The sequence below is a fragment of the Lagopus muta genome, chromosome 3 (genome assembly GCF_023343835.1).
Source record: "Lagopus muta isolate bLagMut1 chromosome 3, bLagMut1 primary, whole genome shotgun sequence".
In the NCBI taxonomy this organism is placed as follows: Eukaryota; Metazoa; Chordata; class Aves; order Galliformes; family Phasianidae; genus Lagopus; species Lagopus muta.
Window position 1 is genome coordinate 38,241,924 of NC_064435.1, and position 19,679 is coordinate 38,261,602.

The following is a 19,679-nucleotide window of genomic DNA, read 5'->3' on the forward strand; positions in this document are numbered from 1 at the left end:
TGTGTTTTATAACTGCAGTACACAGGAAAAGAACTGTCCATCTCTGGTTGGCCTATCCAAGATTCCCATTGCGGTGGTAGGAAGATACAGCTCCCTTCCATACAAACGGGTCTCTGCGTACTTTATGAGCTAAGTTAACTGAGTGAATGTAGTGTTAACTACATATGAAATAAGTAGGAGAAGAAACATACTTGGATAATTTTGCCAAGGCACTTGGGGCTTTTATTACCAAGTCTCTATATTTAGTTCATCAGCAAGTTTTTTTACAGGAACCATAGCCATTTCTCTCTCTCTCTCTCTGTTTTTTTTTTTTTTAAAGTAAGGAGAGGTGAGAACTGCTCTGAATAAGCACTGTTCAAGCGGCCTATAAAAATTTATCCACTTCTTTCCTTTTTTAAGAATCTATTTAAACTGTCTGTTATCATTGTTTAGCTTAAAAAGAAACTGCTTTGCTTCTTACATGTCACAAGCTTACATTAAAAGCATCCTGGAGAAGGCTTTTGCATCAGTGGTCAATAATTTGCCTAAAAAATATGTCAATTCAATTCTTTTACCCCAAGGTATGTAGTCCCACACCATGGCAGCTACTCACCCACTTAATGCTCTTTTACCTCACCAATTATAAAATTATTGGATATCATCAAATGACTTTCCAGTACCCAAGATTGTGGGTTTGATGACTTCTGTGCCTGACTCACGATTGGTTAAAAAAGTTATTTATGAGCATGTTTCTATCTGGTGGGGTTTTATTTTTTATTTATTTATTTTGTGTGTGTGTGTGTGTGTGGCTTTGTTTTGTTTCTTTGATGGGGATTTGCAGGGTTACAGAGACTGAAGATCTTAACTCTTGTGAATAACTCTTGTGAAATAGGGCAGTTACCAGTCATGTTGTTGGAGTGCTCCTCCTTCCATTGCACTTTGCCAATCTACAATAACAAACTGCTTTATCTTTAGCCAAACTACAAGACATGTAGTCAACAAATGCAAATTCAGTTACCTGTGGTATATATCTAGGTAGATAGTAGATAGATCTTTCTCTGAACTCACAGTAATTATTTAGTGCTTGATGGATTGTTTTCCCTGGCCTCTCTTTCTTGGTCACCTCAGATAGGCCAACAAGCATTTAAGAAGGAGGGGGGGCATGGCTAAGGGACAGAAGGGCTGATGGATTTGGGTACTGTCCTTCCTTGCACAAGCTCCTGGTGCTGTTTAGGGTGGCATCACATGCCCAAATGTAGCAATGAAGTCCTGGAGGGGTATTAAGATCATTGAAAGTGCTGCCAAAATCAGAACAACTTGTGTAATGATCTAATAATTAAAGGCACTTGTCCAAGAGGCAGGAGGAGAAGAAACTAAACCCTCCTCAACCCCAGGGGATTTGAACACAGGAAGATCAAGGAAGCTGCATCTTTCCTGGAGTTTCTCCTAGCTACGGAGTTCAGGATGAGGCTGGATGAGGCCCGTCACTCCCTTGCCTTCTATTGCATGGGGATCACTGCTCGGTAGGTAGTGATGCTTTCAGGAGACAGAAGAGAGGATGAAAACAGCAGCACACTGTCTCCTGTTCCCTGTGAGCCACTTCAGGTGCTGGAGGAGTTCTGGGTTTCTGCACTCCTCACTCTGTATTCCTTGTGGCTGAAATGCTTCAAGAGCCATGAGAACCACAGTCCAGAAATCTCCCCCTTTCCAAGGGAGCATCCTTACTACCTGGCAGCAGGGTCTGTGCCCTCCACAGGGCTGAGGAATATGGGCCTGCTCCGTGGGCAGCTTTTTGGGAGGCCTTCCTTCCAAACATCACTCAGGGCCCAGACCTGGGTATTCAGAGCACCCTGCTCTGCTGCTCTTGGGGTGAAGTGCCTGTGGGCTGTCTGGTGGCTTCCTTGGTGTCCTTGCTGTGACACCACTGGTAAAGTTGTCCACATCCCATAGAGATCTCTCAAATCTTCTACAGCAACCAGAAGTGGCTTAGGAACTGCTCACGCCACTCCTGTGCTCGAACATAGAGCTCCTTTGATGATATTATTGACTGTATTGTAGAATAGTTAGAGGTGGAAAGGCTCTTTGGAGATCATCAGGCCAATTCTTTGTCAAAACAAGGCCAGCTTTGGTCTTGTTCAGTAATGATGTTGAAAGATGGCATCTTTTGCTGATCCATCATTGTAAGAGAGTTTTTAAAGAAGACTCTAGAGCCATGGTAAAATGACCACAGTGTACTTTATTTAATGATTTTGGTACCTTGTGTTGCAATAAAATAAAAAAAATCTACAAAATCCAAATATATAAAATTTTCAAGTTTTCCTTTTTAAGTTTTACAAGAAAAATCAAGTTGTAACCAAGGAAATTTGTTAGTATGAAGCACTACTTTCAACTTCATTTCATCACAAATTGCAACTTACTTAACAGACCAAAAGAACTATGGTACTGCAGTACATCAAATACTTCACACACTGTGTTCTTTACTATAGCACATGTAACCTCTGCCAGGGAGACAGCAGTCTCTAGCCGATAAAGACACTCTTCACAATCTGAATTCTAAAGGAATGTTTGTATACATGGAATTGGAATATATATATTTACAGGAAGATTCTTTTTTTAGTAACTATTTTGATTCTTCATTTCAAATAAAATACCAAATACATTTTTACAATGTTTACAAGTCAAAGCACAAGTTCTGCAATGATTATCATTCACCTCAAGTCACTGTGCTTGTACTGGGGGGATATCTACACTGCTCCATAAACACAAATGTGATCTTCTGTAGCTTTATTTCTGCAACGGTGACAAAGGAGTATAAGCACAGTAACAGTTATTTTAGCACAATCAGTGTATAATGCAACAGTTTGCAACAGAGAACTGAGAAACTATTGGTCCATTCTGTTCAATTTGCTGTTTTTCTGCCAACTGTTACGTTTGTTGTTGTCACATAAATTGTGTACAAGAGAAGAGTTAAATAACACAACTTGAATAGGAAAGAGCACACATTTTTTAAGGCAAATTAACAAGCAGCTTATGGTGTTTTTTGTCAAACTATACCCCAACAGAACCTAAAAATAAAATGTATGTTCTACAGCTGTCAATAATTAGGTTTTCTTGTTCTCCTCTATAAATTGATCAACATGGCTTTAAACCTGGTTATTCAAAATGGAAAGAACTCCTCCCCCCAATCCCCAAATATAGAAAGTGCATGACTTTTTATGCGCCAAAACAAAACAAAAGGCAGCTGAGGTAGTTAGATGTAAAATGTATTTACGAAAAATAACTGAAAAACTAAATCCAAGACATTACACAGTAAAAAACCACCCATTTGGAATTGATTCTATATCATGCAATAACTTAACGCTAAGCAGGAGACTCCGTGATTCCTGAACAAAAGAAGAAAGTGATTTTAGTAATAATAACGAAGGAATGAACACAGAATACACTATTGGAATTTGAATTTCAAGTATTTGAATCCATCTGCATGTGCACTTTTTTTTTTTTAACAGGCTTTTTGTAGCATTAGGAAGTAACTTACTCTTCATCAGGTGTTGAGAACTGGTCTAACTCTGGTACTGTAGCTCCTGAAAGGCAGAAATACATCACAACGGCCTGAAGACGCACCACTGCCTGTTCATGCCACCTCAGCTTGAGTGGACATCTATGCACCCGTCCTCTGCTGAGGCCACCTGAGAAGTCACAGGCCCATGGGTTCCATGCCTGTGTCTCATGGGGACCTGATGTGCTGGGGGCATGCCTGGGGTGTTCTCATGTCTGGATCTTTGCACCACAGAGCCCTATCTCTTCTTGGACCTCGCAGCACAGAGCCCTATCTCCTGGACCTCCCCTTCCTCAACCAGTGCTGCTGCAGATCAGGCGACATGGCAGCCTTTCCTCATGTGGCGAGAGGGACTGTGTCCCATGCCTACAGACAGGAGACTCCCCAATGGAGCTTTGGCCTCAATCTGCTCAGGATAAAGAAGGGTTTGGGCCTGGAGTTCTGGCCTTAGCACAGGGGCAGGCCCGGCATTCCCCCTGCATCCTGCCTGGAATCCCTACCTAAATGCAAAATCTGTGCGTGTAAGCACAAGAAGAGACTTCAGGGTCTGGAAAGGGGTTTTATGAATAAGAGTACTTCTAGAAGATGGCAAAATTGGAGGTATGTTCCTCTCCTCGGTAGTGACCACCTAATTCATCCTTTTACTGAATGTGTGTTGTGCTGGCTGCTCTGCACCCTGCTGTCAGACCTCACTGCTGATCCCTGCAACATCACTGGTACATGAGTTCTGCACTTGGCACCTAACTCTAAAAAGTCACACTAGAGACCATTGCAAACCCATTGATTCTTTTTTTAAATTTTTTATTTTTATTGTTTTTTTGTTTTGTTTTGTTTTTTTGTGATTAGGCAGTGAAAACACAGGGTTTGTACTTCCGAAATGTGTGCATATGGTTCACACATAACTTAGGAGAAAAGAACAATATATGAGGGCCTTCTTTAATATTTGTGATCTGTTAAACAAAGAAATGCTGAAACATTTTTAATTTTTGCTTACTGTTATACTCCTCAGCTTCCCATATTATGATTACGATTTTCAAATTGATGTGTCATTTTGCCCAGCTTCAGTTGTGGCAGGCCAAAACGAGGAATCACTGATGCTGAACCTACAAACTACAGCGGCAGAGCAGAGCTGCTGCTAATTGTCAGTAACCCGTGCACAACCTACACATCAAGGCCTGCAATTTTTTTCTGCTTTTACCACAGAACTAAGTGGAAAACTTGAACACTGAGGTGCAGGATTTCTTGAGGCAGTGTGATACTGCAGTGTTCCCCAAAATGTTTGTCAGTTTCCTGTTCTTTTTTTTTTTTAATTATTATTTTATTTTTTTAGGCGATGGGGAGATGGGAAGGAGTGGAATTGTGAGAATCTCAGTTTCTCAAAGAAGCCAAGGCTTTATGACTTGTATGTAATGTATGAAAAAAAAGAAAAAGAAAAAGAAAAAGAAAAAGAAAAAAAAAAAAGATTTTCTGTTTTTGTAAGGGAGAGAAATATATTTCAGTTCTTTATAAAACCCAAAGACGCTAAAAGGCACACCTCTAAAACAGCTGTGAAAACGTTTTATTTCCTGCAAAACAGCAGCAAAGGCAATCCTTTGTTTTTTCCTCTGCATACCGATTTGCAAAGGACAGAAAGCTGCAGACGGCATCTTTTAGGACTGCATTGCAGCAGCTAATAAACTTGTTTCCATTCTTGGCACCAACCTCTAAGGGCTGGGAATCCAGCTTGATGGTTCAGTGCTTTGGCACTGTGGGTGTCTAACATCACTGCTTCCTAAATTTTATTTGCTGCCTTTCCTTTCCAAAGAACAGGGTACAAACACCAGCCCCATGTCCCAGCACTCAGTATCTGCCCCACGAAGAAGCAGCCCTTGTCCCCATCACCCATTCAGCTGTGCCTGTAGAGAAACTGGAATAAATGGATCTACCTTTCTCTTTGTTACCCTAGCCTGTTGTCTCTGAGGTTCCTGCATCCCTGATCTGTGCCCTAGCACTGAAGACTGTGATGAGGTTGGCCAAGATCCAAACCCTAGATCCTTCTTGAATGGTTTAAGCAGTGAAATAGTGACAAGCAAGGGCTGGAGCAGCAGGCTGATGGGGACACCAGGAGACTCTTGCTGAGCTTATGTGAAAATTTCACCTCCTCAAATTGCCATTTTTTTCCCTTGCTGCCCCAAAGCCCAATGACTTAGAATTTATATAAATATATGCATTCTTCTTGAAGTTGAAATGTGTAGCTTAAAGGATTTCTTTTTTCATGGAAAATATTAAAATATTATTAATATCTCAGTTAGTTTTCTGAACATTTAAACAGATATTTAAATTTATTCTGGAACCCAGGAAGCTGTCTTTGACTCATTCAGTGACTCACAGAAATGGAAGACCTAGAAGTGCTTTATATTATTTGCAGAGGACTATTTTTTCAATACAAAGCCTGATGTTCCTTCTCCAAAGATTTTCCTTTGCCTAATCAGTATTGGATGCACAAGGACTGGCAGTTCACTGATAGTAAAGTTCAAGTGTGCTGTAAAATAGTGACTAAATAGATTCCATAAAAATAAATTTCATCTGGAGAGGCATTGTGAAATTTAATAGCAAAATGACACTTGCTTACTCTCAGGGCTTACTGGACTCCAGTAAAGTCAAAAGAAAGTCATCCATTGCTATGGAGGTCCTTCAGGCAAGCCCTTTAAGATTATAAGCTGCCTGTAGTCAAGGCAAATCCCAGTACAATAATTGCTCCTTTTCAGAGTGCTGGTGTAAGTATTACTTATCAGTGTGTTCACCAGGCAAAATTTCTCAATCAGTCCTTTGACAGTGTCTTTTTTCCTTTGTAGAACACGCAAGAAGGTTTTGCAAGCACAGTAAGTCTGAATCTTTTAGGATCATCGGTCTCACATGAAATTGCTTCAGAAAGCTCACCAGTTTTACTAATGGTCTAGAAACACTTGTGCACACATTTTCCCCAAACAATCAAATTTGTCAGTCAACCTGAAAAAGAAACTTTGAGCTGTGCATCGTAAGAGATGAAAGGTAGAAGCATGCACAAATTACCTAGCCTTATCTGAGTGTACATTTTGCTGTAATGACTGGAGAATATGTTCATTTTAATTACTACTGGGTTTAGTATTAATAGTTTTTGTAGGAATCCATTTGGAAAACATACATTGGAAGGGCTGTTCCAATGCGAATTAACTGGCACGCTCCTCACACAGCAAATTTCATGAGAACAGTGTACAACGAGGAAGAACAAGGAAAGTTTGGATTTGTGTGTGTGGCTTTTTGCTTTGTTGAATTTCTTTTTAATAAATAAAGGCTGCGGAGAACTGAACAAAGTTTTAAAGCCCAGCTGTACCCTGCAAAATTACTGTCAAATCAGCATGATAAGGAACTGTGTTTATTGCATCTCAGTGGGTTCTGCGTCCAGTGCTTGCAGTGAGAAGATAATCCCATTTGCTAATGCCCTGGATCAAGTCCAGAAGTCACACTGGGTTTGGCATGGACCTGCAACATGACAAATAATGAATGTTAAGTCAGCATTTGTGTAAAGATGCAGGTAAGTGAGCGTGGGAACAAGAGCAGAGCCAGCTTGCACTGGTGAGACAGCCTAATACATGGAAGGGCACTTGAAATAAAATGCAGTGATGCTCACTTGCTAGAATAACGCACAAAGAATAGACAGCAAAGTATCTGTCCCACTGTGTAGAATAAATTATGCAGAAGAGAGTTTCTGCCTTTGAGAATAAATGGTAACTGAGTTAAAGGAACTGCAGTTCATTTGAAGAATTGAACTTGCGAGAGGATTTGCCTGCTGATCCAGAGGGTTCCAGGTAAGTGGCTCTTCTGCCAGCATCTCCAAAACAAAGGAAATGTGGATGCCCCATCCCTGGAGATGTCCAAGACCAGGTTGCATGGGGCCCTGGGCAGCGTGAGCTGTTGGGTGGCAGCCCTGCCCATGCCATACACGGAGGTTGGGACGATCTTTAAGATCCCTTCCAACCCAAGCCATTCTGTGAATCTATGATTATATGATACTTCAGGTTATTATGGGCATGGGTATCTTCTCTCAGCAGTGGGGATTGCATTGACACTCTTCAGCACAGGAAGGAAATGGAAGCAAGGAAAAAAAATCGTAACAATGTCTAATACATCCTGCAAACTTGTTTGAGTGAACGTTTGAAGAAAACACAACTGTTACGATGTGCTACACTTACAGATCATGCATGAAGGTTATGGACACCTCCACAGTGATTTCCTTTGCAAGCCAGGGTGCTACTGTTCTCACTTATAAAGAAGCAAAAATTGACAACTTATAGTGTGGTTAAAAGTCCTTCAGCAGTGATGTGCACGAGAAGCTGAGTGATGAATACCTGAGCATGAAGAAATACCATGAGGGCTCATCTGCTCCATGTATTCACAACTGTTCTCTAATTGTAATAAGACTTTTCCCACATCATCTACTATCTCTGTCTTTATTTTCAGCTGGTTTACCAGTGATCATCTCCCTGCCCCATGTACACGCTCATGATGTGTAGATGAGCAAGATGATGTCAGAACTACCTGCACTAAGGAAATGTGAACTTGTGAATCCACTATTTGCTTATTCTCACATGTACTGCATGTGCATATTCACCAAGTGAAAAAGTGCACAAAGCACTTGAACGACACTGAGCCTCTCCTATTCCATATAAAGAAACGCCCACTTTATGAGTCTAATTTAAGTGATATGTTTTTGTGCAAGCCATCTGACATTTATCCTCTGTAAAGAAAAATATGCATTAAAAAGCCATTTTTTTCCTACACGCCACAACAAAGATCTACAATTCCTAGATTTAACAATCATTGACACAACAGCCATAGCAAATCCTTGCCTCATGTGCTCTAGTTTGAGACGCCTCTGTATATTATTGCCAGTAAACAATTGCCAATAGCAGTGCTAATATCTATGAAGTGGCTTACAGTGTCTCCCTCTGTGTTCCAGTGAGCTCGTAACAGATCTAGAATGTTCTCAGCTAACATCTTCAGTTGCAAAGAGAGTAACTGCAACACAAATACTGTATTGGCATTAAGGTTGTGCAAGTGTTGATTTTTTTCCTGATAAGACTGATCCTCCCCTTTATTCACTGAAACAACTGGGGCAGATTTCCACAGTGTTTCACAAACCCTTTTGATCCTGCCCAGAGGAATCCTTTACTTCCTAGTTTTCAAGAGTTTTTGATCTCTGGCTTCCCTGCTGAGGGTACCAGTGGGTTCACTTCCATAATAAAAGATACACACTGATCAGTTGTTGACTCACGGACATGTACACCCTGGGCAAACATTCCATTTTTTTCCCTTCTGCTGCACATCAAAGAAGCTAAAATCTACCTGTAAGCTAAAAGCAATAAAGGAATATAGTTTTTCCACTCATTCATCCGGCTTCTAGTGTTGCTAAATGTGTTTATGTGTTTTGGGACACAGGTGTTTCTCCAGGAGAATGCTCTACAACCAGCATGGCCATCTCAGAAATGAAACTGGGTTCTCTGTGGTTGGTGAGGAATTGGGTGATCAGGACACTGGCAGCACCTAAAGCTTCTTCAGCTCAGCAACCCCCCCACTCCCCAAGCACAACCTCTGGCTCTGCCAAACAAATCCAGTGGATGAATGACTCAAAAGACAAATGATGAGGGTTTAGTTGGGATGAATTTACTAATGTTGCATTTCTTGTGAATGTCCCTGTGCAGTGCAGGCACCGCACTGCATGCAGCTGGCAGTGCTTTTCTTCCCCCTCTCACTGATTAATGTTCGCTCGCAGGAGCCTGATTACTGTATTACAAGTTGCAAATTTGCAAGATTAAAAATGCCTGTTGAATTAATTAGCTGCAAATCAACCTGAGCAAATCTTGACAAGCTCCAGGTTGTTCCAGTGGAATAAAGAAAGAAGGAATCAATAGCAGCCACAGATACACGACTGTGTGCTGGCACACAACATATAGCAGCACTTTCCCTTTCTGCTGATAACAGAAGATTTGTTGTCCATACAGTGGTGCTGAAGAACTTAACCCTGTCTGAACTGACATGCCATCTCCTGCAGCATCCCACTTTTCCTTCCCCAAGAGTGAGAGCCGATGCCTGCAGTGCTCACTCTGGGACACACCACTGCATGGGCTCCTGTGTCCCAAAACAGGGATGTGGAATGACACTGGGAGAGGCTGGGGGCCACTTCTGAGCCTGTCTGAGTCCACGGTGGTTAGTTCTAATCTGTCTTATAAAGCAGATCCTGTGGGAAAGTTATGACATTTCCCAAATGCAGAGCTGAATGCTGTATGATGGCTGGGTCAGGAGCTCTGACTTACACCTGAACATCAGCACAGCCAAGGCTTTCATGAAGGTTATTGAACTGTTCTTGTTTTTAGCCAGGGGTTTACAGAACTGGGACTTTGCAGCTTTTTAAAGCTTAAGAAGAAGTGTACCACACAATTGAAAACAAAAGCTTTCAGTTAACCGGCTCATAATCTTTTCCTCAGCTTTATAAAATTTAAAATTAGTTCGTATCAAGCATTGACTAAGAAACAATCTGGGATACTCAGATAATAAAGCAGAATGCATACTCACAAAAGCAATAGTAATTAAAATTTCAGAAATAGCTCCTGTATATTCACGGTACTTTTAAATTGGCAGAGGTAGTTTCATCTACAGATACATGCATTTGAAATTTATCATCAGGACATAATCCATGAATTATCAAAACCTTATTTCTGACAGCATGTTTCAGACAACTGCACGTGTGCTGGCCAACAAGCATTTCTTTTGTGCTTTTCAGTCAAATGTCAAGTAAACCAGTCGCAGTATTAGAGGTTATTTCCAATATAAGCTACTGACACTAATAACACTCATATTCAGTGAAACAAATACAGCCAACACTAAACGAGACAAAGGGCAAACTAATCACTTTCCTGTCTGCCTATATGATTTTTTCCCTCAACTAACCATGATTAATTAAATGTAGCACTAAATATTTTTCCTCCACAACTTTCCATTAAGTTACTGACACAGTGCATCTCAAAGCTGTCTCCAATAATGACTGGAGTGTGTTTTTCAATAATGTGGTTTTTCTTTTGCAGTTATCACTTGATTACTCTTAACGATGATGACATTCCTGATGCTTTTCTTTAGTTATAGCATTTAAATGAACTGTAAGATTAAATCCTAATAGAATCTCAGGACTAAGCGTACACACAAGGAGTGCACTGTGGGCTCACAAAGCTGTGGCTGAGGCTGTGTGGTGCAGCTCTGATGCACCTGAGCTCGCTGACTGAGCTCTCACAGCAAACCAAGAGGATGTGCCCAGGGTAGCACACTGCACTAACAGACCAGGCTGAAGGCAGTGTGCAGAGATTCAGGCTTGTCACAGTGCTAAACATGTTCATACAGCTTTTGGTCTGGTTTGTTTTGTATCTGCCCCAGATTTTTACTGTAGACATTACTCTGGTTGGACATGTGCAATAGCGCTGGATATGTGTGGCAACCTTAGAGTCCTCCTCACTAAGGGGACGCAGTGAATCAAAAATATGTCTACACTGCACAGCATAACCTTGTAGTCTTTCACAACGAGGGACAAAAACCTCAAAACAAGAGAGAGCAAGCATGCCCTCCTCTTCAGTAGTGTGCAGCCCTATAGCCTTCCCCTGAGAGGTAGTAGATATGATAAGGAGATATGGATCACTGTTAGCTGAAGAGAGAACCGAGCCTGGCTCTCCCTGCAGTCTCTGCTTACCAGAAGTCTCATGTAGAAGAATCAGTCATGGGTATTTCTGTGCAAAGCTCTGTTTGATAGCACCCAGAGGACCCTGCCCTTCAGGTAGGATTCACAGAGGAATACCAGCTTGGGGGATCTTGGCAGGCGTAGACACTGCTATGCACTAGACGTTGCACTGCTATGCACTATGAAGACTGAGGTGCTCCTGACCAAGACCAGAAAAAAAAGGCCTGAACCTTTCACATAAAAAATATGCAGGAGTTCCCGGCTTGTGCAGCTTGGAAGATCACAACATTAGCCTGAGGTCCTCGGTTACCTCGTTGACCCCTCCATGTACTCCATGTGGTTCTCCTCTGGGCGGACTCTTTGGCACCTAGGATGAGCAGGGATTGGTGCACCATATGCAGCCCCTGCCCCAGTGGGTTTGTGGCACACAACTCTGATTGCATCTTGCCTTGGCTACCTCTGCAAAGGCTCTTCTGGATGTTTAACAAGCAGCTTCTCTACAGTTGGGAAATTGCTTAGGGGTGAACAGTATGTGGCCTTGCCTATGCAAGTACTGATTCCACTTGTAGAAAAGCTGCTGGCATGTCTAGGGCTACAGCATTCATAGAAGTAAGATCTAGAAGCAACTGCTTCTAAAGATACATGAAATACGAGAGTGCAATCCACAGACAGAGAAAATGTTTATATCCATAGCAGTCATATCTATGTTTCTATGAATGTAGCTTCTTGTTACACTGGAAAATCCATTCAATTTCTAAGTTTCTCCCAGCTATTCCTGAAAATGAGATTTTTGAGTTGGCTTTAAAGTGTTTTGTTGCTTTTTTTTTAACAGTGCTTTGCATGTAGAGTTTTAGATTTGATCTTAATATTAGTTGGCCACCTCACAATTATTTGGAAATGTCTATCAATTCATACTGCATATAGCTCTGCTGTAATCATATGCAAGCTTCTCTCTTCCATGTCTAACTCATGCAAATCGCCCCCTAAATGTGCTGAAGAGGCCTTTTTCCCTGCATCTGGCTTATCGGCCCTTTCTGCTCCAGGATTCAGAGTAGGGACGTGGCTTACTAATGAGTATATATGATTCTCTGCATAAGAATTAGATGCAAAGTGTTCAGAACAGAATGTAAGTGCTGGAGCCAAGTTGTTTAAGAAAGGTTCCTTTTAGTGAAGGTACTGGTCAGCGTTTGGCTTGTACAGGGACCACTGGAAACAAGTGGGGTTTTTATAGACATTTTTCTAAGTATTCTTAAGATGATCACAAAATAGCAGCTCAGTCAAAATGGATATATTAGTCAATGTTTTAACTAAGGAAGAAAGAAATGATTTGATTCACGCAGTGTAGCACTAAGTTCAGAGTGTGTGAAATTATTCACTCAAGGGTTTTGTGAAGAAATTCTACCAAACACCTGCAGTGAGGTCACTGTGCTAAAGCAACCTTACAAACAATCTCAGTGGACTGCTCACATGCTGAAAGAGCTCTGAAAGTGATCCATGAACCAGCGACACATTTCTCTAACCTGGTGCAAGCAGGGCTTTATTAGGTCATCTCCATCTTTCCTGTAATGAAATCATCTACTCATATCAGATGTGAGAAGTCTTCTTGGATGCAGATCACTCGGTAATCTGCAGCCAAGTGAAAAGAAAGGATAAATGTGTTTCAAAAAATCACGAGCAGTGAATTGCAGTAATCTACTACTTTTTTTTTTTTTTAATTCACAGATTTAAACTATCTGCAATTACTTCGCACTTTATCTGTTTTATCAGAATGAAGAGGAATGGATTCAATGCTGTAATGAAAAGACCTAGCTCTAGAAACAGTCAAGGGAGGGCTTCACAGCGTAATATCCCTGCCATATAAATGGCTGTGTGCCACTACTCCATTTGGCTTTCTGCTGAGAGCATGGGCTTCAGGAGAGCTAGCCTAATTGCTACAATTAGCAAAATTAAATGGCTTATTGTTTATTTAGACAATTCTTCCCACATTCGGCATTGTTATGCTGCAGAACTAGTAATTAGTGCTGAGCTTGTAAATCTGGGGACACGTGTTGTGATTATTTTCTCTACGCACCCTCGTATGAACTCAACCTAAAAAAAGCCTTTTCAGCTGGATGCACAAATGTGATTCACTCCACTTCCCACCACGCACAGGAGCAAGAGAGGCAGCAATAGGACCCCAGTACTCTGCTGAGGGCTTTTCCTTGGCATTATGCAGGCAGTGCAGGGGGTGCAGAGCAAACCACAGCATCTCAGCTGCTCTGGGCTGTGTGATGTTATGGGCTGAACAGAGAAAGGACGGTGGCTTTGGGAGCTGGATCACTGGCAGAGTTAACTAAAACTGAGAATGGTGCCATTTTTAAGGCTTTTATGGAATTGGATGTTCAATTCAGAAATAATTCTAATTGCTGGATGAAGGGTTATACAACAGGCTAGCTGTGAATACTTGCAGGCCAATCAAAAGTAAATGAAAATGTTGGCTTTTAGGTAGACTGGGAGTTCCTTTCCAAAAATAGCACCAGTCATGCTTTTATTACCACTCATGAATTGCTCTTTTGGGTAGATCATGGTATATTGATGAGATTACCATATATCTTTTAAAAAATGGGTTGATTAGATTTTCACCATGTATTAAAAACTGCAACTCCAAAATTTTCTTCCTCTGCTTAAAAGTTTACAAAATCAGACCTCTAAAGTCTAGCAGTTATGTTTGGAAGGAATATTTTCCGTCATCTCAGTGCTACATAAATTAATTGATACAAAATTTGTTAATTTGCCAATGAAAATAGTATTTATATGCCACCAAGCCCAAATAACCCAAGCACAGAAACACTGTTCTAACACAAGAAGCGTATTTTAGCTGACACAAAGAGAAGTGGAAAATATTTTTATCATCATTAAAACTGCATTAAAAAAAAGTATTGCACATTTTTTCAAATATTATTATAAGACTATCTTACTATAGAGTAAATAACACTTCTTCTAATATAAGACAAACAGTTTATCTTACATTTTCTGACTGTTTTTTGAATGAACATGGGTATGCGTTCTTTTCCTTTGGAGCAGTGAATTACCTTTTCTGTAGCACACAAATCCACAGCTCTCAAAATTTTAGGACCAAGATAAGTTACCTTGAAATTTGCTGGCAAATTTGTTTGGTTCATTAGGACAATGCTTACATTACACTTCCTTCTAACAGAGATGTGACTACTTTCTTCATCAGAATGTGATTATGAACATTTTAATTTCCTGTTATTCTGCAATAGAATTTAAAAGACCTGATTTTTTTCTTATTTCAAAAGCAGAAGATTTTTTTTTGCTATTGCTGTCTTCGTTGAACTTTATTGATAGACCTTAAAACAGTTTGCATTAAAAAGAATAGTGCATATTGATTATTAACTGTCCGTAAGGCCATCATGGGATTTAAATGTGGACCATATTTAATTTTGACAAGTTGTATAAAAAAATTCTAACAGCTTCTATGGTGACTGTTCACAGCAAAGCAGACTAACAAAACTGTCCATGCAGTCATCTGAGAGTTAAGGTTTCAATGGCCGTTCTGTTCTCAGCGCAAATGTCACTGACATTGCAAACATAACAGAGCAGGGCTGTGGAGAGCAGATTTTCACTCAGAATAAAATGACTTCTTATTCCAGAAACACCCAGCCTGAATTCAGAAGGCAGTGGAGTACGCATACTGCTCTGTGTGTATGTAATGTCAAGTATGGCACTGTGCACTCAGAACCTGCAATAGTTTGCTTGAAGTGAATTTACAAGCTCTACTAAAAACACACTAAAAATGATGAGAGGGTAAGCACATTAACTGGTAGATACTAACAATGGAAAAAAATGAAATCTCTGTATCCTTTCTTCCAAAACCAGAGAGAAAATCAAACATACCCACTGCTCGCCTTCTTCAGAAACCTTGCAATGCAAGCACTGGTTTTGTCCATAACCCTTTGCAATCTGCACTGTTTCTTCAGTGCTGTCAGCCCTTACCCAAGGGCTCACAGCTCTGAGGAATAGCAACGTGGCATGAGAAGGCCATCAAAAGAGGGCCAGGACTGCTGATACCTGGGATGTTGTCCTTCTCTCCAGGAGAGCCCATGCGGTCGGAGAGCACTGCCCGCTGTGCCCCGCTCACAGCGTTTCTGAGTTACCAAAGAAGCGCCAAACATACAGAACGGTTTCAGAAAGAAATCCTCACATCTTGGATTACAAAGCTTACGCTTGTTTGTAAAGGCAAATTTCCTTTTGATACCAAATGTTGGATTCTGGAGCGAAGGCTCTATTGGATTCATCCAGACAAAAGGTTTTGTCCCCAGATCTCTTTTAGCAGTTTTTACAGCGGTGTATTTTTTGACATAACGTGAGAGATCTTCTTTATAGTCATCTATGTCTGCATGGAGGGAAGGGCAATCACTTTGCACAAAGCTTTGGGTTTGGACTATCAAAGAACTTTTTTATTTAAAAACGGTTATCGAGGCAGCTGGCCACTGCTTAATTTGAAAATACCTAAGAAACCTTCAAGCATGGGTGTTTCCTGATCTGTGCAAAATTCCTTCTGACTTGCAGGTTCCTGCACTTCCACAGATAGATGTTTTGTTGTGAGGAACTTGCCCCAGCAAAGATCAACAGATACTGAGCATTTCTCTAATAAAAAAGTCAACATTAAAAATGGCTAATTGAATGCATACAAACAAACAAAGGCATGTAACCTCTGCCATTTTGTACTACGAATATTAATAACAGGAAAGACTGAAATTTACCCAGCAGCATATACAGCAGTGACTACACTGAATATACCTGACATGAAGATTAAAATACCAATCATCAGGTCTTCTCCATCCTGACAATGCCATTTAAAAAAGTAACACTTCAGTTCTGCTTCACTCTCCTAGAACGGATGGAAATAGTTTTAGCAAATTGCTTCTTATAGAATCGCTTGGTCTCATTACAAACCACTTATACTTGAAGCAGGATCCGCAGTTTATGGTGTATTCTAAAAGTACCCATGTAGGCTTTCATATCGCATTACATTGCAAAAACAAACCCATAATGTGTGAAAACCAGGTTTGTATCAACCTGCAGAATCTAGCTGATAAAATTCATGGACCAATTCTTAAAATCTAAGCTATAAAGAGAATGAAATGTATTAAAAGATTTGAGGTTTATAAAAAGTAACCTTTTTATACCATATTTTTACTTTACAAAAATATTGAAATAATTCATGAGTTTTTCACTCTGCACCAGCTTTAAAAAAAATACTATCAAATTTTGACTTGCACCTTTAATGCATCTGAAAGCACCATCAGGGGATACTTTTAACATAAAGAAGGATACTGTTGACTAGATTTAGGGAGGTATTTCAAACCCAAAAGCTTGTAGCAAAAGCACTCTGTATTACAGCGTAATTTTTAGATATATCTGGAACAAGTCCTGAACAGGCAGAAGAGGGCTTCCACACAGCTTGGTTATGTCACACTTCACTGAATATACTTACTCAGAGGTGGCTGAAAGTCTTTAAAAGACATCACTTTCACCTTGGGTGGGAAAAATCAGAGCTGTCTCGACACGTTGAGAACTGGATTGGTCTTTCCTGCTTCTTGGTCTCGTAGGGTTCATGCCACTCGTGATCTGTCCCTTGGGCAACATCAATCTTGCGGTTACACAATGTTTGGCACTAGAAGGGTATGGCATGTCACAGTCTCTTGTCACCCCTGCATACATTCACACTGAATCATGCATTCCCAGTTCTGAAACAGAGAAGTTTCAGCGTGTTCATCTCCTTGTAGTTCCTTCTGAAACGTCTGAATGGGGTCCTCCAAAAAACTTTAGAATATGAAAACTATACTTCCCTGTTCTTTTACATACATATATATATATTTTTTTTGCAAATTGAATGTTGAATCATGATTATCATTTAATTTACATCACTACGTGCTGGAGCTCCTTATTTCTCCTGAAAACCAGAAGTGAGCTGCATAGGATTTCTGTTGAAAGCAACATAAAGGACTTAAATTGCAATTAAAAAGACTTTGAAATTCCACAGAAAACAAACAGTTCTGGTGGTGTCAATGTTTGTGAGCTATATAATCAGTTATTTTCCATTTATAACCTTGCTAACATGATGATTTCTCTTTTTAATTAAGAACTATTTTGCAAACCTGTCTAACCTGAATGATCTATTTATGGGGTGTCAAATACTACTATGCTCCTATTTTCCCCTAGAAACCAGTTTTAATAATGGCAACATTGTGTGCTACAGTTTTGTTATTTTTGAGAGGATTTTTCTTTGCTTGCTTTTGCCATTGATTATGCAAATATCAATCATTCATTTCTAAAATAAAATGCACTACTGGCTAAAGTTGAAAGCTCTGGTCAGAGCCCCCCTGTTGGTTTGCTTGTGAGTACCATGCAGTCCGAGTTTCATAGCAGCAAGGAGTCATGGGTGAGTTTTCCCAGGAACTGATCAGTATGTGTGGGTTGGTTGTAGGCTTTTTGCTTATTTTTTGAGGATTTCAGGTGATGTTGCTGTACCAGTGTCCTGCAGATGGACTGCACACAGTGGATCAAATGATAATCATGATGGTAGCCAGACTAAGAACACTACAGCTTGTTGTCCTAATGGTAGTACACAGTTTGTTATTCCTACAGCCCTCCCATCAATCCTTAACTTGGACTGTAACGGCAGAGCTTCTCCAAGCTGCGTTTTTGCTTTGTCTATAATGTGGTTTCGTATTCCAAACGCTCCTGGATGAGGGCATCATCTTTATACTGTAGCCGTGGAGGAGCAGGGGAACATTCAAATGCTAGGATTGCCTTCCTCAGGCTCCTGTCCAACACGTGTCTCTCCCAGGCTGGGTACCTGTTCCTGAACAGATCGATCTTAATGACCGACTCCTCGATCCGGGGTGGGCGGGATGAAGGTGTGGATGGAGCAGTGGGCCTCACCTGGAACACAGGCACACACCCATCCCTCTCTGCGAATTTTTGATCCCTCTCACTTGTCACACTCCGGTTGTTGGAGATGGACCGAAGGGTGTTTGTTGCCACTTCCGTGGGTAGGGTAAAGGCAGTTGCAGGGTCCTCACAAGCACAGCTTGGCGACTGCCCAAACCTTGGTCCGTTGGGATGAAAGAAGGCATAGTACATCAGCATAAAAACAATGCCTGTCAGAAAGCTGCTGAACACCACACACAGTGCTGGTATGGCAAATGCATCGGAGATTGGTGGGGCCTTGTAGAGATACCAGAGAGCACTCAAGGCGGTGTTTTCCAAAAGGATCACAAAATAGTAAATGAAAAGCCTACAGCGTGTCCTTCCTTCCTTGACGTTAAACCAGCTGAAGATATAGATAATTCCAACAACCATGTCAAAAACTATCTCCTCCCATTTGGTGATGCAAAACTCTGTCTCGCAGTGGACGATCCAGAAGGTCATGATGCACCAGTGGAGCACGATGAAGATCCCAAAGTACAGCTGGAAAACCGAGGCAAAGAGAGCAAAAGTAATGACCCTTGCTGCAATGGTGAAGAAATGCCAGCAAAACTGGATTATAACAGCCATATAACTGATGGGTTTCTTGTCGTCACGGGAGTCACGGAGGGCCTTCTGGTAGGAAGCCAGAGCCCAAGCTAGAGATACGAGAGATGCTGCAGCAGTAAGACCTAGGAGAAAACAGGAGATGAAGTTAGGGCATAATTGGGATATCAGTGCTTCGTTGAAACCGGTGAGATCCTTGCTGCTTTAAATGCACTCCTCCATTTGGATAGTAAGATCTCTTTCTTCACCTTTAGCTCAGTCAGTAAGGAGAAACAGACCTTATAGCTGAGATTTTGCTGCCAGTACAAGCACACTGTATGTTAGATACATAAGAAAAAGAGTGGCTAATAAACTACATTCTGAAGCACTCATTTGGCAGCTTTATGTTTGAAATCAATTCAGCCATTCGCAGCCTAAAGGAATTCAGGAATAGGTGTCTCTGGTGCTAAATCATCTAAATCTGCTAAATCATCTGTGTGATTTAGCAGGATCTGCTCTGGTTATCGTATTAAAGAGTATGATTTTTCTGATTTTGATAAGTCATTAAAGAAGTTCAGTGTAAAGCAAACAAGCCTTTCTAACTAATTACTGATGGCTTTCAAATTACATTCTCACATGCAGTTTACTAAATCAATAAAAATGTGAGAATATGTCCCCATTTTTAAATGAAATTAAACTCCTGGCATATCAAAATTTAACTGCCTTACTCTTGCTGGGGGAAAAAAAAGGGCACCCATTTTGATAATCCCATCACATTTTGACAGAATAATAGTTGGAAAATATCAAAACTTCATTTTATTGCAATTAGAGGTTTAATTTTAGAAATGCTGGAATTTTCTATGGAATTAAAATTCTGAGTGT

At 40.7% G+C, this 19,679-nt stretch overlaps 1 protein-coding gene across 2 annotated transcripts in view; it reads right to left on the reverse strand.

The window, feature by feature from the left end:
- Positions 1–4,784: 4,784 nt before the first annotated feature.
- Positions 4,785–19,679, reverse strand: part of XKR4 (XK related 4) — a 227,766-nt gene continuing 212,871 nt past the window's right edge. Inside the window, exons 3-4 of one of the 2 annotated variants that reach the window (XR_007375587.1) lie at positions 16,777–18,943; positions 4,785–7,036 (exon numbers count right to left, since the gene is read on the reverse strand). Coding sequence is in view for 1 of the 2 variants with exons in the window: in XM_048938433.1 (XP_048794390.1) it covers positions 17,997–18,943 (947 nt within the window). In the remaining variant the exon portion in view is untranslated. Of the gene's footprint in view, positions 18,944–19,679 lie in introns of both variants that reach the window. The other variant, XM_048938433.1, reaches the window with a different exon arrangement.